The 24,264-nt window shown below is 36.4% G+C and overlaps 1 protein-coding gene across 3 annotated transcripts; it reads right to left on the bottom strand.

The window, feature by feature from the left end:
* Positions 1–685: 685 nt before the first annotated feature.
* LOC113235685 (peroxisomal membrane protein PEX14) lies at positions 686–23,916 on the bottom strand. Of its 3 annotated transcripts, none has more exons than XM_026471534.1 (6): positions 23,835–23,916; positions 17,520–17,630; positions 13,209–13,361; positions 8,837–9,051; positions 4,627–4,863; positions 686–3,206 (listed from the first exon to the last, which is right to left on the bottom strand). In XM_026471534.1, the coding sequence occupies exons 1-5, from the start codon at positions 23,883–23,885 to the stop codon at positions 4,650–4,652; spliced, it is 744 nt and encodes a 247-aa protein (XP_026327319.1). In that variant the 5' UTR covers positions 23,886–23,916; the 3' UTR covers positions 686–3,206; positions 4,627–4,649. The 3 variants fall into 3 exon arrangements, with proteins under 3 accessions (XP_026327319.1, XP_026327318.1, XP_026327317.1); XM_026471533.1 differs by having other exon boundaries at positions 4,654–4,863; XM_026471532.1 differs by lacking the exon at positions 686–3,206 and adding an exon at positions 4,131–4,492 and having other exon boundaries at positions 4,654–4,863.
* Positions 23,917–24,264: the final 348 nt, after the last annotated feature.

The raw sequence follows: 24,264 nt of genomic DNA, 5'->3' as shown, positions 1-24,264 counted from the left end.
GTTAGTGCTTCAACACAAAAAGTGCAGATGGCAGAATTTAAAAGGTAACTAATTGAAAGTTTAATTTTACGTCGTCTTTCATTTGGTATTCGCTCATAGACTTATGTCCACCTAAACTTAAGTACGTCTTAAACCAAGGATTAAATAGATAAGACACTCTTAACAAATTGCGCGTCTTTCGAAGAATTCTCGCGAAGTCTCGGAAATTCCTGCAACCGTATCGTATCTAGTTTGTACTTTACGTAAAGTTCACACATTAGGAAGGAAGGTCACCCGTGCGATGAACGGACCAGATAAAATCGGCAGTGGGCGGTTCTTTTGCTTGAATGCCGAGGGAGGGAGATATGGCGAGATATCGAGAGGCTAGCCACATCAGCACCTAACAAAAATATATTAAGAGTTTCTTTTGCATTGCCTGTGAGGCTTTAAGACATCGTTTTAAGTTTAGTGCAAGTGGACATTAATACAATGAGTTAAGAGTGTGTTTTTTAATATAATATCAAGTGACGAGACGAACAAGACGTGCGCCTGATGGTAAGCTACACGCCTGTCCATTACAGTTGCAGTACCACTCAAGAGCTTTTAAAGGGGCACTGCCACTGCGCCCGTCTCCTTAAGACTTAAGTTGACAAGTCTCATTTGCCTGTAAGTTCCAGCACCTTTACCCTTCAAAACCGGAACATAGTAATGCTGACATTACTGATTGGCGACAGAAATAGGTAAGGTAGCAGTAATTCCCTGGACAAACTCTTTCACAAAGAACTTCTTATCAATTTAAGCATTGGTTTAAGACGTTTAGTGCAACTGGACATTAGTAACAAATATGAAGGCAATTGAAATATTCGTTTGTTTTATATGTTAGATTATTTTATTCGCTGACTTGAATAGGTCTTAGAATTTTTTTTTGTTAGTATTTGTTTTTACGTTTTATTCCAAGTTTAGACATGCTAATAAAGGGCGTGGTCTATTTTTGGATTTAATAAAAAAAACTATGTAAAAATCTACGGAAAGTTACGCAGATTGTGTACGCGCAATCACGCTCGGCCCATTACGACCCAGATTAAGTCACACTGCGTCATTAGTAGCCGCCACCTCACATCTTCAGCAGATGTGAGGTGGGCCATAGTTTGAATCACACCGTACAAATAATCCGGGTTAGAACAAATTGTCTTTTACCTGAGTCCTATGATTATTTACAGATTTATGCTGGCTTCTCACGGCCCAGGGGTCGCGGCGCGAGCACTCCCGTGCAAATCAGAGCGGCCCGTGCAGTCACGGACCGTGGGAAGCCACCTTTATAGATCGACCATGGCAATTCAAGTCTACGAGATTGGTCGTGACAAGTAAGGCGTAATTTGCAATGCTGCGGAACTAAATGGAAGCGAATTTTGTAACCCTAGAATAATGAACTTTATCGTCATTTATGTAAAGTACAAATTACATAGCCAAAAAAGAGATTACGCGTCTTTCGAAGAATTCTCGCGAAGTCTCGGGAATTCCCGCAACCGTATCGTATCTAGTTTGTACGTTACGTAAAGCTCATTAGGAAGGAAGGTCACACATGCGATGGACGGACCCGATAAAATCTGCAGTGGGCGGTCCTTTGCATGAAAGCACGAGTGAGGGAGATATGGCGAGATATTGAGAGGCGAGTCACATCAACCCTGTCAAGCCGCGGCCGCTCTGTCAAGGACGATGGTTATGTACAATTTCGATTAAAAATTCGAGGCAATTCCGGTACGGAGTAACTGAATCTAAGGCTCAATTTATATTAGAAACAAATTTTTGTAACGCTATTGTACATTAAAATCTCGCGTATTCGCCAGAATTCCGCGCAAGATTGTGCCTCGTATCTAGTTTGGACGTTACACAATTGACCATAAAGTTAATAATTGTTACAAAAATTCGCTTCGCGTCCATTCCGCCGCAATATAAGTTGAGCCTAACGATCAGAGAAAAGCACCGCTGGTAATGTATACTCGTTGCGACAGAGCGTTATTGTGCGTACTTCCGCTGCGTTTATCCGTTAGATGTCAATTTTGGAGACACTGCTACGGCCAATATGATTTATTTCACCGTGACATGTTACATATTGTACATATTGAGTATTTTGTATATTTGACATAAGGTACAACGAATTGCTACCTAAAATTACTGACATTTGTTAATCTAGGCAAAATCTTGGCAATAACAAAATTTTTACATAAAAATCATAAATTTCAGCCGCTTTGGTGCATCCAAATTAAGCCCAAAATAACAAATTTCAATTAAAAACTATTCTACGGTCGCTATACGATGCTCCGGTTACACATCTAACCTGTCCCAAGAAGGAAGAGCAGAAAATAAGTGAACTATTTATCGACTGTCAGAGACGATTATATAGTGACCGTAGTTTATCTATCATACATGATTATGTACTAAGGAAAACACTTAAAAAAACTGTACAACATCTTAATTAATACCAAGGTACCTTATTATGTCAACGAGCCATCACACAATACTAATTTAAAATAAAGTTAATTTGGCAATAAATTTTAAGAAAACCATCAGTTAATTTTGAAATCATGTACTTAGTAATAAACAAATTCACTGACAACGGAGTGCGCTGAATCGATTCATCGATTTACTAAGACAAATATAAATTTTAAAAAATAATCAAAGACGCAGTTGTTGTCTTTGTTACTAAAAGATTAGAAAAGATGATGCAATAAATATTTATTTTATAATATTACACGTGAAAAAAAAACAGTGATCACATACAAAATGTTCATATACACCATGGATCAAAATGTATGGGTGGTACATCTATTTGAGAGGGATCCACACATACATACAATCAACCTGTATTCAAAAGAAAGTTATGATCTTTATTGAATTAATGATACACGATTTCAAAATTACTTCACACACTAGCCTTGCCCAAAAAAACATTTCATCGAATTTTTTTAATATGTTACAAAGAGACGTATTAAAATATAGTTTCATATGTTATTCACATTAATAAAAATACATAAAATAAAGTTTCGAGCAAATGAAACAAAACCCCAATAGATAAGACTTTCTACGAACAAAACATATATTAACATTATAGCCGTATACATTGTGTGGACATTGGCAAATTAATAGAGAATGTTACTACTAAGCTGACTCACCGTTGTCTTCAAATGGTTATACAAGACTAGCAGCATCATTACGAAGTTCATGTTCTGAAAGAAAAGAAAACATTGTTAGGTTAAGTGCGCCTGGTTGTAGCAAACGAGCGAGGAGGACTAAAGGTGCCTTCAAAGTAGACGCTTGTAGAAGCGTTGCAGTGATACCACGTTGGCGCTGCAGTCGCGTCACTACTATACTAAAAATAATCTAAGATCTGTCTTTTTCGAAGATGGAATAAAATGACATTTGTAGGGTAGCCAGTTTTCGTAAAATTTTAAATAGTCATGTAATTGTTGTCGACAGTTTTATCGATAGAATGTGAAAGTAGGCAAAATTTCGCCAAAAATGTCCTTGTGAAAGTTGCAACGTTCCAATAATTACTAATTGCGTTATTGCATTCTTTAATCTTATTTTGACAGTTCGTCTATTAGTATCGAAATTTAGTCATACACATCTTAATAACGACTGGCATATTTGATTATGTATATTAAACTTACATGAAAAATTTTAAAATGTCTCATATTTGTATTTGTTATACACATACTGCTAAATTTAGTGTACCTGTGTAATGAACAATTCAAATTAGCAGTTGGACGAATAATGGGCCGACGATAATTCGAATGAAACAAGTTCCGTTATTTATTTCATAACCGTAACCAACATTCAGTCGATAATCTATATATTTATCGATTGCAATCACTAGTTGCTTGCAAGCGGGCAACACTTTTGAGCAATGAACTGTCATTTTACTCCATCTTCCAAAAGATATGGCTATAGGATAGGAATTCTACAAAATATAACATTGTAACAACGTGCCTAATTATCGTATTTCATAAAACATTTTTATAAGGCTCGCTTTTAAATGAATACCTTTTGTTGACGTAAATTTACAGTACACTAAAGTAAAAATAACATCAGATCAATATTCAGAGAAAACCAAAACACTGCATGTCCAAGAATAATAGGATCTACAACACCCTATAAACAGGTTTTCAATATCTTATTTTTCAAAATTGCTTTTTATATTATTTTCTCAAAATGCTGTTTTTGATATTACACAGTGTCTTGGTTTGACACGGTAGAGCTGCGATTCTAATTGAAGGCGCCTTAAATCTCACAAGGCAATACGCGCGCTTTGATTGGTATAAAACGTACTCTACAAAACTTCTTTGTCGAATTGGGCGTTATCGAATATCAAAAACGGTTCAGGGTTTGATTCTCGATAGGAATTATTTAGAATAGAACATTTCTGAAATTGGTTCTTGCCTGGGTGTTGTGGGCAATGTCCTCGGAGTTAATTTCGTTGCTCGCAGTTCAAGGGATTGTCTAGGTTGGGTTACTGTTCAAGATAAAAATAAAGAATAACAATCCACATCCTCTATCACCATATATCGGAACGATATGTAATTCAAACAAGAAAAAAAAAGATCTTCCTATCTATTATCAGTACAACATAAAAAAAGACTAACTTACAAAACTATATCCCTCCCTTTCACTCACATAATTTCCAAACTGCTGTCACTATTCTTTGTAGCCTGTTCTCCCTCACTGGAATTGGATCCCCCTGACTCTGAGCGGTTACTGCGGATTCTATGAGGTTTCTTCTTTTCCTCAGCGGGGGGTTCAGTGGAGGTGGCCTCTTCCGATTGGCGCTGCCACGCTGGGATAGAGGGGGGCTCTGAACGCGTTTTTAGCGAGGGGAATTGGTTCCTGAAACGAAGTTTACAACATACTTTATATGGGTTTAAGGTAAGTCAGATCTTTGGATCTGACTACAGGAACCTAGGTTCCTGGTAGTCCTATTTGTAAAATCGATATTTATTTTATGGTGAGAATCATAGAAGTACCACAGCTTATAAATATAAGAATACAAGTTTATTTACTCGTTGAAAAAATAAATATGCAGGTTATGACCTAGTATATTATATTAGATTAGCATTTAAAGTTAAATTAATACAATAGCATAAACGAACAATAACAATTGGAATTTAACCAGAAACTAGGAAGTAAAAAATATAACGTATCGTATGTTCGTAAGTTTTAGGGTCGTATTCCAGAACTCTACTCAATACTCAAGTCAGGACTTGAGTATTGCAGTGATCACTGAAAATCATACTCAAGTCCTTGCCATTAGGGTCGTATTCCAGTGCTTAAAATCATACTCAAGTCTGCTTAAATCCTGATTTGAGCATTGAGTAGAGTTCTGGAATATGACCCTTAGATTCTCCTCTCAGTGAATTCTGTCGAAATTCACCGGTCAATTTTTGAGTAAAAACGCGTGTGTTCCTCACCTGGACATTGGCGAAATCATCGATAACTTTGATGAGGCCATAACATTTAAAAGAAGAAGAACTAGAAAATAGTACTAAGGCGAGGCATTTCAACGCGAAACGCGAGCCTAGATATTAGGAGGTGAGGTGTGGGGGTCGCCCCTCGCGTCCCGCAATCCGCGCGTTGTAAATTAATATTGTGATGGGTGTTTGTTTCCATCAGCTTTTGTTTCCGTGGCTTTGTAGGAGAAAAAACTTTTAGCAACTTTTGACACTTTACAAACATTTAGTACAGAATACACGATAAGTTACACTCGAAAACGTGCTAGTAAAACGTTTTCTCGCGAACCGAAGGAAGAGTTTCTCCCTTCCTTCACAGGTGGAGTCACCATGCGTGGAGCGGTAAAGTGGGAGATTTCCCGCGTTATAATATGAATAAAATAAGAACAGGCGGAGAAAAGTTGACAAAGATCCGACGTCGACTAGCGTCCGATGACGACTGATGGGGCAACAGACTGGCAAATTTTGGGATAAATTTGAATGTAATGACTAATAGGAATTCAGTTCAAAAACCAAAATTTTGCAGGTTCTCTGTAGTACTCAAAGAGAAATGTCTTCTTATAAAAATTATGTGCAAAGTTAGATACTTTATTCATAAATAATTAGTTTTAGACTTTAATTTCAACCTGTTTTCAGAATTTTATACGATCGAATAAAGTACATCCTATCGTGTAATACTTTAGCACATTCTTTAGACATTATCATTAAATGTATCGTATATTTTTTATACGACCGGTATCGTTTATAAATGTGGAAAAAGAACATCCTTTATTTTTATGATGCCGAGCGAAAGTAGTATCAATTATAAGGGTTGATTCCTTTTACGTAACATAGTATCACATACAGGTATCATATAAGCATCGATTTTTTTGACAACAGTTATTTGTTGATGGCATTGACTGCACCTCCGGACAATAGGGCGAACTGAATGTTTTTAACGCGTTTAAAAATTTAAGTAGCGTGTCAGAGCCTCGGCTCAGAACGCTACTGGACACTTCCGCCAGAAGAGCCTGGTGTTGGAGAGAATCTGCGCGAGTACACGCTGAACGGGGGGGATTTGCAGTCTTGGCCGACCTAGGCTCCACCAGGCCATGTAGTCAGTACCAGCCGCCCCTTTCTCAGCACTCATCATATACTGGTAGACTACATAATGAATTTACTTGATGAAACTGCCTCCGTGGCCGAACGGTTACCATGCCGGACTGCCACGCAGAGGTCTCAGGTTCCATTCCCGGGCCGGGAGAAATATTTCTATGACCTACATTTATTTCTCTCGTGAGCTTGGGTGTAATTTGTGGTTGTCTATGTGTGTGTCCATGGCACCCGCGACATAGGGTTTCCCTAGTGCGGGGCTATGTAGAGTGTGTGCGTTATTATTATTACTTTGTTGCCAACTTTTATTGAGTTTAATTCAGAAATGTACTATTTAGGACATTGATTTAATATATCTCTGTTAGTTCACGGGGCGCACGTTGGTAATGCGCCCAGCCGGCATGATATTTTCCGACATCTTCAACATTTATCGTCATATTTCAGCCAATTTACACAAAACCTAAATAAATTATTCACTTAAACCTTTCTCATGAATAACTCTGTCTATTGGTGGAAACCGCATGAAAATCCGTTCAGTAGTTTTTGAGTTTATCGCGATCAGAAAGACAGACAGACGCGGTAGTGATTATACATTACATTATAGATATGTAACATATCTATATTTTATACATAAAATGTACGAAAGTAATTTAGGAAGATCATTGTTATACGATGCGGTGCAGTGAGGCTCGCCATGATACACGCGAGCCTTTAGAATATTTAGGTACTTTGAGTTATTTCTTGTTATTAGTAAATTTTTTGTCACGATTGGCCGTCCCTAAAATCTGGCCGCCTTAGGCCCGGGCCTACAGGGCATTAGGGCAAATCCGCCACTGGTCCTCGGTCATTTCGTATGTCGTATGAGTGTATATGTAAGGGTAAGTCCAAATGATGTTGCAAAGGTACGAAAATTCCCTTACGCCTGTTGTGGCATGCAGTACGGCCTTTAGAGGGGGAAAGTCATTTACTTAAATTAAATACCGTAGATTGTACAGAAATGATCGGATCATAAGTACACTTAAGAATTGAGTTGAATTTGTATCCTTCATATAACAAAGCCACTTGTAATCATACGTGAAGTGCTTTTATCATGCGAGTCATATGTTGAAAATATCTTTGTCAGCTACCTGGGGTTGCTTCAAACGTTCCGTATCAAAATTTGGAACGACCTTCCTCCTACTTTACGGACGGCAGTGTCTCAAGCACTACCAATTTTTAATCGAAAATGTTTAAAAATGTTTAGCAATCTCTTTAAACGAAAATGTTTTCTATGGCTGTTTGAAAAGCAATTTCGGGACGCAGGTTTTGCAAAGTAGCTTGTGTCTGTGTATCTGTTCTGTGTATTTGTGTATATTTAGTATTGTACAATTTAATATTATTGTTATTACTCAATTTGATTATTTACGTAATTAGCATAGTCCTCAGATGCTGAGTCGTGGACGTTTTTGACATTTTTTTAAATGTATGTAAGAGCACATTTAATATCACGGAAAGTGGCGATGAGGTCGACGATGGAGCTTGCATACCTAAATAATGCCTAATCAGTCTCGCCTAGAAAAAGCCCAATAACGTTCTGGGAACAAGTCTGCAGGCAGGGAATTACACTCCATAGCCGTTCGTCATATAAATGTGGAAGCGTAACGCTTTGTGCGAAGTTTTGGAATATCCACAACATGAGGGTGGAACCCAAGCCTACGTCTAGGCCCCCGGTGATGGAAAGGGGAAGACGCAATGAAATAGTGTAATTCCATCGCGCACTCTCCGTGACATATCCAGTAAAATATCGATAAGCAGGCAACTTTACGGCGGTGTTCAAGGCTCTGCAGCTTCGCCTCCACTAATTCCGAGTTACCTATAAGCATCTTGCCACGCTTGTCAGTTGAATCCAAGGTGACCAGTTGGTATGTAGCAGAGCCATCCCAAAAGTGGCAGTAGTACTCTATGCACGACCGGGCTTTTTTGTTTATATGTTTTAACGTTTTTTTTGTATTTAATGAAGGAATTATTTAATATTTCATAATTGTTTCTAATGTATTTTGCAGACACATGTTAAATAAAGACGACTTTTATATTATTTATAAAAATAAAACGTACTACATTAAACAACTTATGTACGTATTAAATGTTATAACTATGCTATTGAAAAGTTGATTAGGGCCTTATTACAGAATTGCGAATTTAAATTTTAAGCGCGAAGATCGCCGTGTTCTGCACTGTACAATACCGTGACCAATATTAACGCTTTACAACCCGTTTCTTACCTATTAAGCAATATTCCTTTGACCGACGCAATATCCGATTTGATATTGTCCAACTGTGATCTCGTAAGGTTCTGATGCGCCTGCGCTTGCATATCGCAGCGCAGAGACGCCACGCTCGTGTTTAATATGTCCAACGACTTGCGAAGCTCGTCGATGCATTCTGCTGTTGATTTTTTCTTTGGTTCCGTCACGAAGAGAAGTTGTCGGATGAAATGCTGAAAATATATTTTCGTCATATTTTTGCCTTACTATATGAAGAGATCAGGGAAAGAGTGACTTAAAACACGTTTTAAGTTAGTACCGCTATCCAGTTCGGTAAACGTTGAGCGTAATTTGTCTAAATCAGAAAATGGCTAATAAGGTACAATTTCCTGAAATTTAGATATTACTTTTAATGAAAAAAATGCTTGCGACTAAATCGCACCCCTCATGGAAGAATGGCATAAGTGGAGTTACGTCAAACATGTTTATAGCTCCATCAGATACAGAAAAATATAATCCACATACTCTCCAATACTTGTAACACTGGGTACCTTACTCTGGGTCTGACTACCCTATCAAAAAATATGCCCTTTGTGCGGCAGGTATTATAATATCTACTTTCAACTGCCTCTGTGGCCGAACGGTTACCACGCTGCGGGAGAAATACTTCTTTTTTATATAATACCAATTGACGGGACGAACAAGCCGTGCGCCTGGTGGTACGCGACATGCCTGTTCATGACAGTTGCAGTGCCACTCAGAGCCTTAAAACGCAAAGATCAGAGGTGCTGCCACTGCGTCTGTCACCCTGAGGCATAAGTTGACAAGTCCCATGTGCCTGTAATTTCACCAGCCCCGTACCCTTCAAAACTGGAACGCAGTAATGTGAGCATTAGGCAAATAGGTAAGGTGGCACTACTTCCCTGGACGAACAATTTCACAAGGAGCTAGTAAAACTTGTATACTTGTACATTTATTTCTCTCGTGAGTTTGTGTGTTTCCCCAGTGCGGGGCTATGAGTGTGAGCGTATTTAAAAAAAAATGATAATAATAATAAATAATGATTTGTAATAATAAATAATATAATTATTATAATAATCAATAATGACTGTTCAATTGTGTTTTACATAAGAGTAATGTGCTGTTCCGGGTTACAAATTATTTGATGTAACGTTTGGATACATTTTCATTCATTTCCCTTTACAAAGCTACAATTAACATTACAGTATAAGATAATCTTGAAAAGGTTTAAAATGAAACAAATATACATATAAATTTATAAATTCACCTATAGACGGCCACACACAGAAATCTAAATTGCCTATTTCTTAAGGGTATGTATTTAATCGTCACTTTAAATTTGCAAAAAAATCTAAACGGTCATCTTTTTTAATGATTGATATTTTTTCTCTGAGATGTAAAATAAATTAAATCAATGGATATTTTATTTTTTTCTGAGTTATGCAAGAAATCTTTGATTTGCATAAATTAATTTTGATAGTTTCACGTTGGGCCTCAAAATTAAGACAATGAGCATTATACTCACACTTACATTTTACATTACATACTTATTATTTACAATTCGATTTACTAAAATGCTTTTTTATTATGGTTTGCTACCAAATTAATTATGCCATATTAATTATAATATAGTTTATTCTGTACATGCGTCGTTGTAGGGTCGTTAATAGACATGGGGAATAGCGTTACATTTCTATCGCCGTGACTGTCATTACGGTTCCAAAAGAATCACAGTGATAAATCATCGTGATTTTGTCACCACTGTTACTTCCGTGACCTTGTCACGCCTATAACTTACATCACGATATACGGTTTTAGCCAGCGGCTTCTTTCTAATACTTATAGCCGTTTTTTATAGAATGATTTAGTTTTTGCTCCGTTTGTAATAAGTTTAAATTCCATTCAAAAAGTTGATTTTGTATTTAATATAATTTTGTTTGTTACTTATTTAACGCGAATCTTTGGATTGTTAAAAATAGCAATAAAATGTAATGTAATTATATTTCTAGTAGAATACACAAAGTACATAAATATAAAACACCAACTCTTCCTATAATAAAACAAATATACAAAAATATTTAATTTTGTTCATAAACAGGTTTATAATAACTGCTGCAGATTTTTTTCATCTGCCCTTTCTAGTAGTAATAAGCACCTACGACCCTTGTGAGTGAGCAAAGAAAGTCATCCTATCTCACGCACTCCCATCGCCGAAATGGCCCGATTTGAAGAGAACACTTTTTTTTTTTTTTTTTTTTTTTTTTATTGCGACTCGACAAAATGACTGCACCGCGCCTGATGGAAAGTGCGAATACAGTCCAGAGATGAGAGTAACGGATGGAAAACACAAATATCTTCACTCCGTCACTATCATTTTGCCGGTCTGGCCAAATGCACTGGATGTACACCAACTGATCCCTGAACGCGATTCGCAAAAGCGTTTCACTGTGGAGGGTTTTCCGCCGTGTGTACTGTGGTCGCTATCCAGTCGGCACAGAGCCTACCACAATGCTAAGCAGATGGACACTTGTGACGCCCTCGGTCGCCTCTTACGACCCCCACGGGCATGTATGGGGAGGCGACAATGTATTCTTAAGCCGTCGCCCCACGGCTAAAACTACAACGCGTGGCGCGCTCAGTCACCACGGAACGGAGATCGCGCATTGTATCAAATACCTATGTCGTGATGTGAGTGACGGGGATAGTTATGGAACGGAGGAACACCTATGTGACTTTGGAATGTCGTTCCTTCGGAACGAGTCACGGTGATACCGTTTGACGGCGGATCATCGTGATTTTTTCATCGTGACGTTATTTATCACCCACCTCTAGTCGTTAATAAAAGTTGTTACAGAATGACAAGCTCATCTATTGATCGATGTTAAAGATTGTCAGCCGAAGTATACAGGATAGTAAAAAATTACGTCTGAAATTTCATTGTCCGACATTATACGGGATACAGAAAATGTCGAACGTATTCGATTCGTGAAATTTTGTTTTCCTCTCATACAAAACACAACCTAGAACGATTTGGATAAAATATCACACGGATTTAATATGTAGGCCAATAATTTAAACGCTGTGATAGTGAATGGGGGCAATATAATAATGATAATTATACAATGTCAAAATGATATGCAATATGTCAAAATAATAATACAAGAAAACAAATAGCTTGAGACATTAATATTTTAAATTATATCAAACTGTGTATGTGATGGTCTTTGGAATCCAAAGGCGTGGGTATAAGTATGTACGCAAGTATGTTTACTAATATCGTTACCCACTAAGAAGTAAAAAAATAAATTAGGCGAAATGTCGATTTCCTATCAAAGTGCAGCAGTCTACCTTTTTCTTAACCGACTTGAAAAAAGGAGGATGTTCTCAAATCAACAGTTTTTTTGTTTGCATATTACTTACGTGACTACTCCAACATTTGTGGTTCTTTTTTTGTTACAAAGCGGGTACCTTAGAAATGGCCCCATTTACATTTGACGAAAATATTGTACCTCTAAGGGTAGCAAATTAGGGGATGAACCAGTTTATTTAATTTCACCAGCTTTCTGTTAACCGATTTTAGCAAAATTATGTAATTCCAATGAAAATAAAATGTCATGTGATTTGTTGATGGAAATGGCAGACACGTGAGAGCAACTTCTCAATGGTGTACATCATCTACCCTTGTGTTTGGGCTCACACGATTCGTTTTGAGGAGGACTTTTATAATATCATATAAAAACAAAAACTTCTACATGCGTTTCAATTGTCGTTGAGGATACAACAATAGAGGACAATAAAGTTTTGAAGACAGTTTTTTTTTAAATAAAAATGTTGCAGTGTGTTTTTCACAATTTTTACATCGACACGCGTATTTAATATTTTTTCATAAGCTTAATACATGAGTAGGGCTAGCGGGCGCGATTAGCGCGAGAGCGACATAAAGCGTGATACACGGCTATTATCGCAGAGATTAGCGCGAGTTGCGCCTTATTGTGGTAGCCCTACAGGATTGAAATTCAAAATGTGAGCTGTACGGTGTATCCGTAATCTCATAAAATGATACTTTGATAATTGATAAGTAAATTATGTGCTTGATTGCTGATAATGATACGTTTTGATGGATTGATGATTAAAATAAGTACACTGCGCAGTAGTTGATCTTGAACTGGCTTCGTGGCTTCGTCGAATTGTATATTTATGCTAGTTTCAAATTTGATACACATCGATTTAGAAACGGCAGAATAATTCCTTTCTTAGACGGTTCAATTTGAGGTGATGCCAAAAAAGTTTCGCTTGCTGCGCTTCGTGTTAAAGATTATAAATCAATGAAGTAACCGATTAGTCATTTAAAAATCTATGTAACTTTTACCTTATAGAACAAATAAGCAGCATATGCCATTCCTCCGTAGACTAGAATAGGTGCGAACTGTTCTCTGAACCAAGACCGCCGTGATTGGTGGAAGACCATGAGCTCTGACGTCATCGATGGTACGTCTAACAGCTCCGCGCATTTCTCTATAGCCTGTAAAAAATAGAAGCATATAAATTTAACCGTCATCTATAAACCTATAAAATATAATTTGTGAACCTTTTCTTAGTTATAACATAAAGATTTAATCTTAGATTGGCATATAATTATTTCTAGTAATTCCGTTTTTTGTGCCAACTCAAAAGTCCATATTAATGGAAGTTACGAGGTTTACGAATCTAGTCGATGCGACGACATAAAAATAATAAATACAATGCTTACTATAATACCAACAAAAAGAATTATAACTTATTTATAAAACCTGCGGCTTCTCTCCTCAACTCCGTACTCGCAGCAACGCCGCAATATGATCTATTTGTGACAGGGATAGCGAGACTGTTGAATGAATGGAAAAGAGTGCTAGAGAGAAGACAGGATGGATTTTAGTTTATTAGTTAGTTATTTAATTTAAGTTTAGATTAGTAATATGTTTTGTTTAAGATTTTTACTTGTTTTTAATTTTTGTTAATTTTTCTTTTGTATTATCTTTATTTTTATTTTTTGTTAAAATTAAATTGGCGTAATGCTATGGTCAATTACCGTCAGGTTACACCATTTATAATTGAATAAATAAATAAATAAAAAAATAACAAAACTGTTATCTCTGCCTACCCCGATGGGAAAAAGGCGTGAAGTATATGTATGTATGTTATAAAAAAATAACTATTTTTTTATTTTTTTATTTAAAAAAAAAACAGATTACAAATAGCTTATGAACTAAAACGATGTAACATAAACCCTTTTGGGTTTTACCGTACATCGTCATATTGTTTCTCATTTTTTATTTACATTTCTACTTAATACAGTAATAACTAATTGCAAATTATTTTTTTCTTTTTTTAGTAACTTACCTTAACTTACTTACCTTAACTTAACTCAACCTCTAAAGTTCGTAGAATTACATCTATTTGCCAAGTACTATTGAATTTGGTTACCGGAAAGTGCACGAAACCGGATTAATCAGCTAATTTGCCACCTTTAGAGGTGGAATATTTCCTTCAAATTTAAACGGAACCAATACTGAGGTACCCTCTTTCCAACAAAAAAAGAATCATCAAAATCGGTTCACAAATGCCAGAGTAATCGCGTAACAGACACAAATAATACAGTCGAATTGAGATTCTACTTTTTTTGGAAGTCGGTTAAAAAAAACAAGTTTATTTTTCGGTTCACCTTGCTCACTTCTCCGTGATAATTTACAACATACAATGTGGCAGGTCAAGTCGCACTATGTAAATACAGATGTTATCTGTCACGTTTAAACGTCGTAATCATAATTAAAACTATACTTAACTGACACTTCAAATCAATAAAAGCGTCTTATTTAAACACACCGGCACAAATGTGTCGCTAAATAGCGGTACTAAAAAAAGTGAGAATATAAAATAGTAACGTTTATATTAAAATCAATAAGGATTAGACATAAAATAGCAATTAAATTAACATCTTTTAACATCAACTTAGTAGTAGGTACAAACAGCTTTACTCAATTTTTATAAAAAAAAATCGAAATATATAAAATGATCCTTTTTTTTTAAGATTTTGTAGCAAAAAATTTATAAATTGTATTAGTTTAACATTGATTAAATCAAAGTTTAATAAATAAATAAAACTTTTTTAACTACAGTGCACGAAATTTACAAACAACCAAAACTACCGACAAATCTGTTTTAGTGGGAAATTAAAACAAATTAATGAAAAAAATAATAAAAATACTATAGAGTATTGACGCGGAAAAAGAGTGCACATTTGATAGCTTCTTTAAGACCATTTTGGAGGGAAAAATCGAGGGGAAGAGATCGAAATAGGCGCAGCTACATAGAAATATAATAAAGGAAAAGGCCGGTGTCGTATCATATAAGGAGGACAGGGAGCTGACTTATGGAAGACATTCCACAGACTCCACCGACAAGAATGCTCTCAAGTTTGATGATGATGCATGAAAAAAAATGACAAACAAAATTTTTTTTTCTAATTAGACTTAAAATAATGAAGTAAAACAACCGGTCAATCGTCAAAAAACACTGCTTTATTTTGGGGTGTGGCGGTGTAGGGATATCCCTACACTAACTAGAAAACATTCATCGCCTTCATCAAACAAAGCCACCGTCGGCTGAATTTGAAAACCTCGTAATTACGTTTCTGGATAAAATCTCTTTTTTACTCTTCAAGCGTAACTTCAGGCAATTAAAGCTTAAAAAACATAATTAGTACACCTTCTCTTAGTTATAAAACAAGGGTATAATCGTAAATTGTTATACAATTTGTTTCTAGTAATTCTGTTTTTTGTGCCTACTCAAAAGTTCACATGAACCATCCTGATTAAATTAGCGTTCAGATTAAAAAAAAACATTTTGAGATCAGTCCATTTCTTTTACGACGATGCGTGTATCAGATATGGGGATTTTCAGTAGGGACATAACAAGTTTGTATTTCAATAAAACACAGAATAATTGAGTTATTGAGTTGAAATTTATTCCACGTGCAGTACACATGTTACATTTAAAGAATGGAATTCGATCTCGTTCAATTCTTTGGAGCCCATTCGTTCACACATATCGGCCGAAACGTTGGCAATTTTGCGTTTGACATTGTTCCTGTGCTCATTTGACGTTGTTAGCTTGTTGGCATAAACCTACGACTTAACGTAACCGCATAAAAAGTAATCCAGCGGAGTTAGATCGCATGAGCGAGGTGGCCATTCGACCGGACCATTTCGCGGTTTATCGAACTTGTCTTCAATAGATCGATTGTTTGACCAGCTGTGTGACCGCGGCAAACGTGCTCGCGGTAGCCATATGAACGAGATCGAATTCCATTCTTAAATGTAACATGGTTACTGCACTTGGAATAAAATTCCGGTCGATATCCTAATTACTCAGTGTTTTATTGAAATACAAAATTGTTATGTCCTTATTGGAAAACCCATATAAAGATACACAGACAAAGGCTTCAAACTTATAACCCCCCTCTTTTTGACGAAATAGACTGAGGGGTTTACCCAGACTGCCCATACCAGAACCAATTTCTCACTGAAACTGCCTCCGTGGTCGAACGGTTACCATGCTGGACTGCCATGCAGAGATCGTGAGTTTGATTCCCGGGCCGTGAGAAATATTTGTATGGTCTACATTTATTTCTCTCGTGAGTTTGGGTGTAATTTGTGGTTAAGTTATGTTATTTGTGTCCGCCATCCGCGATACAGGGTTTCCCTAGTGCGGGGCTAAGCGTTAAAAAATATTTAGAAAGTTTGTCTCGTGACTTGGTCCTACCGGGAATCGAACCCGGGGGATCTTCTTCAACAAGCGCCTAGATTGTTACCTACGGAACCACAGAGGTCGTCAGTAGTAATAGTCTGATAACAATAATTGAGTGACGATAAAAGACGAACGTAAAATCAATTTGACTTTGTGGGATTTAATCACAAAAATAACCAACGAAAACAGCGAAAAGCACAGACCAGCGAAAAGCACAGACCAGCACTGAAGCCATTTTTCAGAAAGTGTTTAAAATTACGGCCTAGAAAAATACCTTTGTTGCCCGTGGTACTACCAGCAGAACTACTTATAAGTTACACGGGCAATAATAATCTCACGTGCAACTACCGACAGGCCTAGTAGTTACACGGGCAATAATAATCTCCCGTGTAACTACCGACAGACGTAGTAGTATCACGGGTAATTGTTTTTGTCCGTGGTACTACCACTAGTAGTACGGGCAATAATACTTTTCCCGTATTACTACTATCAAGATTTCTGATGCGTACGGCTAAGGGATGGAATGCTCTATATTTCCCGAAAAGTACAATTTGGGGCTGTTCAAGGCTAGAGTGAATAGGCATTTTTTAGGCAAACGCGTCCCATCGTCGCTTAATATCAGGTGAGATTGTGGCCAAGCGTGTGTCTATTATATATAAAAAAAAGTTGCTAATGTCACTAACGACTTTGGTAAATATACGACAGCATGTAATAATTCCTCATAGAAGAATGGCATTAGTGGAGTTATGTCAAACATGTTTATTGCTCCATTGGATACAGAAAAATATAACCCATATCCTCTCCATATATGGGTTACATTTTTCGGTATCTAACCTCCAATTGGCGAGGATGTGGGTTATATTTTTCTGTATCCAATGGAGAATCAAATAATTACCTTATGTACTTCTAAGTCTGTAAGACCTTTGTTACGTAGAAACCGTTCCTTGCTCTCCATGGTGCACCGCTGTACATTTGGATTCTGCAGGAACTTAACGGCTGTCGTTACCTGGAAAAATATATATATAAAATACAAAATACTTTCTTGCGACGTATTGAAGTTTTTTAAGTTATCAAGTGACGGGACGAGCAAATCGTGCGAGTGGTAAGACAAAGGTATAGAACACGCCTGTTCATGGCAGTTGTAGTGTCACTCAATGATATAAATCGCAAAGATCTGAGGGGCACTGTCACTGGACCCGTCACCCTGAGACTTGAGTTGACAAATCCCATGTGCCTATAATTCGCCAGCACGCTTACCCTTCAAAACTAAAACGCAGTAATGCTCACATTACCTACTGCTTGGCGGCAGAAATAAGTAAGATGGCAGTACTTTCCTGGACGAACTCTTTCACATGGAGCTCTACTGGTAGTTTAACAATTTGCTAAAACAATAAATTGGTGTATTCATCTTTTAATTTTTGTGAGAGTGAGCACAACAACTCACGAAAGTTTTATCGCAACAGGATGAATAATAATGGAACGCATACCAATAAAATTTAATTTTAGCCATAGGTTTATACTGTCACTTTTTGGAACGCTATGACAGTGAGGCCGCAAATTCGCACCAGCAATTTGATTTTGATTGCCTTTCCCATTGACTTACAATTATATGGACGTCGGGTCCGCGCTAAAAAGTGTCCGCACTTGTAAGGCGCTAAAATCGTATACAGAGCGCCAAACTCCGCTTTAGTCTTCATTTGTTCGACTGACAGCGCGATACTGCGATGACATTACAATTTAAATTTTTTTTAAAAAGGTTGACTTGGGACATTTTTTTCGTGGTTTTTGTATTAGACCCGTCGTCCATTTATTTGTAAGTCAATGGCCTTTCCCGATCGGAAATTGCGTCTCTTCCGAGTCGAGGCGCATGGCCGAACGGAAACTTTTGACATTTCAAATAGGAACAATAGTTGATTTAAATAACAAATTAGAAAGATATAGTAGGAATCAGGTTCATCTTCTGGCTCGGAAACTCATCTGATTTCGAGACCCGGATGGGTTACCCGATCAGATCGACCCCGATTTGAATCAAAATCAGCATGCTGGGTGTCCACTCCCGTTCTCACACCGACATTCGTCCAATACAATTACTGACAAATAAGTAATACTCGATCAAATCAGAAGAAGAGCCTTTTTTATTTGGTTCAGTATTTATTACATATGTGATGGTAATTGTTTGGGACGGATGTTGGACGAAGAAAGGGAGTATACCCCCTGCTGCGGGGCTTTCGGGGTTCAAGACAAGACACACGTTTGCCCATAATGTACGCTCAAACTTTGAACGCCCCGCTGAAAGCACCCACCCATCGTTACGAATTTGCGGCCTAAAGAACAATTTTGAAGAAAGATTTTTCGAATTAGTGTGTATTTATATTTGTGACGTATCGTATAAGCAAGCATTGCGTGGGGCGCACTATAAGTTTCCGGAATGAATAAGAAAAAAATACTATAAATGGTCAGAAATGATTTATTGTTTCTCAAAATATACGTTAGCGTTAATGCACTTTGTCATACGAATGGACCAATTTTGAAAACATTTATGCCACTCCTCCATGACAATCTCTGAAACATATTTTTCATACGACAGCCTCTACAGGTGATGAAATTCGTTGACCACGTAACTGGTTCTTAATTTTTGGAAATAAATAAAAGTCACAAGGTGCCAGATCGGAACTGTACGCGGGATGGCTCATAAGGTCAACGTTGTTCACCTTCAAAAATTCATTTGTCTGTCTGGCTGTGTGTGAACTGGCATTATCGTGGTGCAAGATGATATGGCGTTTACGGTTATTTTATACGGAGTTTGTCAATAACTTCCGGCAAACAATCAAAAAGTCACTATTCACGGTACAACGATTCTTCAAAGCAACAGTAACCATGTGTCCAGTTTTATTAAAAAAAGAAGCAATCATCCGCTTAGAGGCACTTTCCACGCGCGCCACTTTGGTTGGTTTCGGCTATCTCGAAAGACCCATACGCTCGATTGCTGCTTTGTTTTATGATCGTAACTATAAGTCCATGTTTCGTCTCCTGTTACCATGTCCCACACCAAATTTGACGCCTCTTCTTTGAATCGGGTAAGCATGGCATTGCACCAAGTGACGCGACCCGTTTTTTGACCTTCAGTCAAATTGTGTGGGATCCACCGAGAGCACAGCTTTTTCACACCCTAATGTTGTATGTTTGTGTAGTATTGATTGTATTTGACTCATGCCTATGCCTAAAGATGCCCGAATCTCATGGCATGTCACATGCCTGTCTGTTTTGATCATGCGACGCACAGTATCGATGTTTTTGTTGTTCACAGCAGTGGACGGGTGACCATCACGAAATTCCTCACTGAGATTCACACGACCGCGTTTGAATTCTGCAATCCAGCTATAAATAGTCGTCTTGCGTGGTGCTTCATCGCCAAAAGCAGTGCAGCAGTAGAAGCCGAGCGAGCCGAGCTGCTAAATTACACTTGAAGTCGTAGAAAATCATACTACGATACTACATACTAATTTTCACGAGTTAAATCCATGGTGATGTAGACAACCAATTTCTAAAATGACGCCACAATGTAAAAACAAGAGACAGTCAGATGAAACAAACTGTATTCTATAGCCAAAGAGTTCCATTTTTAAATGTTGTAATTACTTTTTAAATATTGTTTATGTAAGTGCCCAGTTCCGGAAACATACAGTGCGCCCTATGTACAACAACTGCTGTATAAAGTACGTCGTGCCTTTTTTCGTTACGAGGACAGTATAGTGATCCATATACACGTGTAATAAATAAGAAATGATATTATAATTGAAATTGATGAATTTATATTTAATTCACTTTTAAATTTTGATTGTAAATAAAACAATATTAAGTGTTTATTGAATGTCAGGACGTTTTAAAAATGTCAGGATGCTTCACCACCTTAATAGTCTATTATTTTTTGTGAAATTTAAAAAATTATTAATAAGATCGAACACTTAGAAAAAATCCTTCGATCCGACCGTATTTGAACCGACATTTTCTAGCTAACCGTGCCAGACGCTATGCCAACTAAGCCACGAAACGAGCCAGTGGACCTTACGAATTTTTCTATGTGCTTGTTGTATCTGGTTTTTAATGACTTTTTAGCCGTAGCGCCATCTATGAGAAATCTATGAAAGTATTTCGTCATTCAGTCAGGCATCAATTATTTAAAACAATATTATTTGCATGGCGTTACAGCTACTTAAACCGTCTCGAAACTCCTATTGAAAATGAAGCCTTACGCCATTAAAAAAAGGCAAATGTGTCTATAGCCAAAAAGGTTCTTTTGCAGATGTACTTCTCCACTTCGTGACTTCTTTTTTTGTAGCCAATTTTTTTTCAACAGCATTGAAACAACGCTGTTCAGCTAGTAAGTTAATAAACGAATATATTGTTTCATGTTCTAACTTTTTACTTTATTTTTCAATAAGCAAGTTGTAGCACCCACAGATTCATATAACAATGCTTAAATTACAAAGGTTGTAACAAAAACATGCGGCGATCATTATTTTAGGTGGTGATCAACTTAACAAAACAACTTTTAGTGAAAAAAAGCAGTCAGCATCAATCATTAAATGGCCTCAACATCAAACCAATCATATGTATGTACAGTCCTAATAAATTTTTTTAGTATGTTTAAAATAATCGACGTTATTCATCATTTTCGTTCAGTAACATGAACTTTTGATATGAACGGGTGTTAACATCAAATGCGGAAAATTATCATAGAAGATGGAATAAGAATTAATTTATACTGAAAATATTGGAGGAATATTCAAGAGATTAATAATGGGGACATCTTCATTTTTTAAACAACATGACTCGTTCAAAAATGAGAATTTTTCTATGCACTGACGAATTCATTTATCTCTTTTAACAAGTTTAATTTACGCTTGTGATGTAAGTTTATCATGAATATCAGGTAAATCTGGACCATTTTTGTGATAGTGTGTACGTTTTTTTTATTGTTTAACTAGTCTAGTTTTATAATCTGAATTGAATGAAACAAGCATAGTAATGTAAAAACTCTAAACACAATAAGCATGTTTTGTGCTAACATATCTAGTTACCGAGGTTTAGATAACTTGGATGAATGGTTCATAATGCTATGTGAATAATAACAATGAAAGTTTTATATGATCGATTTTATATTATACTTAAAAAAACAATAGAGTTCATCTATAAATATTTGATAAGTAAGAAACAATCCAATACAAGAGAACCTCATATTAAAGGCAATGAATTCAGGTTCAAGGGTCAACATATTTGTAAAGGAGGGTTAAAAGCCAAACAAATAGGTTTAAAATTAATTATTTCAAGTCTTTTAATCGTAGTGAATAAACATGAAGTATATGAAATCAAAACCAATATGCAAAGTTATTTGGATTTTATCCGTCCGATACGAAGTGTTCCATCTTTGTATTAATAATTATAACAAAACTAGCGGAGTAATTTCACAAAAAAATATTGAATATTATGAATGAATGAATACATGGTAGTGAAAGATATGAATATTATAGTGGTGAAACATACTGATAATAAAAATATTTAATTATCGTTTCAGTTTAGACCACAATTGGACTATTTCAATTGTTATCCAATTTTACAAAACAATGAAAAATTTTATAAGAAGTATGGTTGACTGGAAGAGATCGCTCTTAGCGATAAGGCCACCTTTGCTCACATTACTTTTAAGTTGTCTATGTGCTGTATTTATTTGTATGTATGATAGCAATAAAGAGTTTATCTATCTTTTTTGTTCGAATTTCAAAACACAAGCATTTTGTGTTCTTCGCAGGTTCCGCAATAGTTTACAATGTGTAGTAATCACGAAAACCTAACTAGTTTCTAAAATTTTGTTTTTTAATAAGTCTTGTACGATATGAGTAACCATGACTCAATAACGGCCTTATAATGCCAATCCAAGTGGATTATTCTAACTGTGTAAGTCACACCTGTGGGAGGTGTTGCCTTGTAGTATGATGTAAGACCTCTTCCATTGCAGTGTGGAGACATCCAAGTGATGTAGGCTTTATTAAAAAATAAATTAAAAAAAAATTGGAGTATAGAGAAACAATGATAATAATAGTTTTGTTAAATTATTAGCTATAGTTAACATTTGGGAAGCTGTTGAAAGGGAGCAGTAATGAAGTTATTGTGAACCCCATTTATTGCATTTTGGAATCAAGGCACAAGACGCAATATAGTGTAGGATTTTCTACGCATTGATAGTTTTTAAGAGTTCTAGCACATATCGCCTTTAGCACAAATTGATAAGAACATGGTTTTTCACGTGTTATAATTAAAATAATTAGTTTTTGTTAAAATTGTAATGAACCTGAATTAATGATGTAAAGAATAATATATAACTCTGATATGCTTACCAGAGAACAACAGAGAGAAACAAAGAAGTTGCATAGGTGTAAGTGTTGTGTGTTATACATGTTGTACACTGCAACCAGTATATAATGGCCAATACATTTGTTAATACCTCTACTAAGAGCTAAGAACGAAAGGATTAAAGACATAAAAGACTTTTCTTCAACTTCTTAATTTCCTTTGACTGGGGCAAACTTTGTGCAGAGGGTAGGAGTGTATGCCCTTAAGGCAGCATTGATGTAGGGCTTTAAATATCTTTTTGTGTTTAATTACTCCAATATTTTGACTAAAGGACTTGAATCCATGGTCATCAAATAAATTTAAAAAAAAGGTGCAGAGGCCTCTCGTCTGTATCATGGTAGAATTTACAGTCTTTGTTCTTATTTAGCTTTGAGATGGGCTACTTATACCAACTACAATGCTATGAGAGAAACCTATTCAACATTGGGAGGCCATTCACGTCCAATACCAAATTATCTCTATAGTGATTAAAAGAGTTCATGAGGATACTCTGTGGAGAATAAGAAACTATTAATTATCGTCGTTGAAATTTTGCTTCTTAATTTGAATTCAAATTTTAAGAATAGGTAACTGAATAAAATCGCATAACTTGACAAACATAGCTCGACAACAGCCTTCGATTATTTACCAACGCTTTGTAAATTGAAAAAAGAAATAAAGACCGTAGAAGTAAAGAATGGTCGAAGGTCATTGTATAAAGTTTACGGACGAAACATCGCATACCATTGGTGCCATTTAATATAATTTAACATTGACTGTAGAGGTAAGGATAATCAACTAACGCAATCTCTGTAATTACCAGATTCTCGCGAATTTCAGATCCCGCGTTCGCCAATACATCTGAAGCCATTTTCTTCGGGTTTCTCTAGAAAAATAACAGCACTGCACTGTTGGAAGCCAAAGCACTAAGTGAAAAATATTTTGCACACAAAATTTGTAATGAAATTAATAAATATAATCAATATATTAAAGGTAAATTGCAAAAAATATGCAATCCACCAGAGACGTCTCTGGAATCGAAAATTTACTGATTCTAGAGGTGAGGTTTAGTTGAACTTGCAGGTAAAATCGATTCAAATGAAATCGATAATACGTTTTTTTTGTTGATGTGGAAATGACCACTACCGCGATATTTGGAGGCCCAGGTGCTTCTGGTTTCGGTGAAATATGTTAGCTCGACCGAATCCAAGCAAGGGTAGTACTCTACTCTGGAAATGTTTCTGATTCCT

Source organism: Hyposmocoma kahamanoa, unplaced genomic scaffold (assembly GCF_003589595.1).
Source record: "Hyposmocoma kahamanoa isolate Upper Pololo Valley unplaced genomic scaffold, ASM358959v1 88, whole genome shotgun sequence".
Classification (NCBI taxonomy): Eukaryota; Metazoa; Arthropoda; class Insecta; order Lepidoptera; family Cosmopterigidae; genus Hyposmocoma; species Hyposmocoma kahamanoa.
This window is presented reverse-complemented; position numbering and strand designations above follow the sequence as displayed.

Coding starts and splice junctions, on each gene's coding strand:
- LOC113235685 (XM_026471532.1), bottom strand. CDS start 23,885: ATGGCTTCAGATGTATTGGCGAACGCGGGATCTGAAATTCGCGAGAAT. Junction 9,052..13,208: donor CTGCTTATTTGTTCTATAAG/GTAAAAGTTACA, acceptor ATATATTTTCAG/CATTTCATCCGACAACTTCT. Junction 4,864..8,836: donor AAAGGAATATTGCTTAATAG/GTAAGAAACGGG, acceptor ACTTCGTTTCAG/GAACCAATTCCCCTCGCTAA.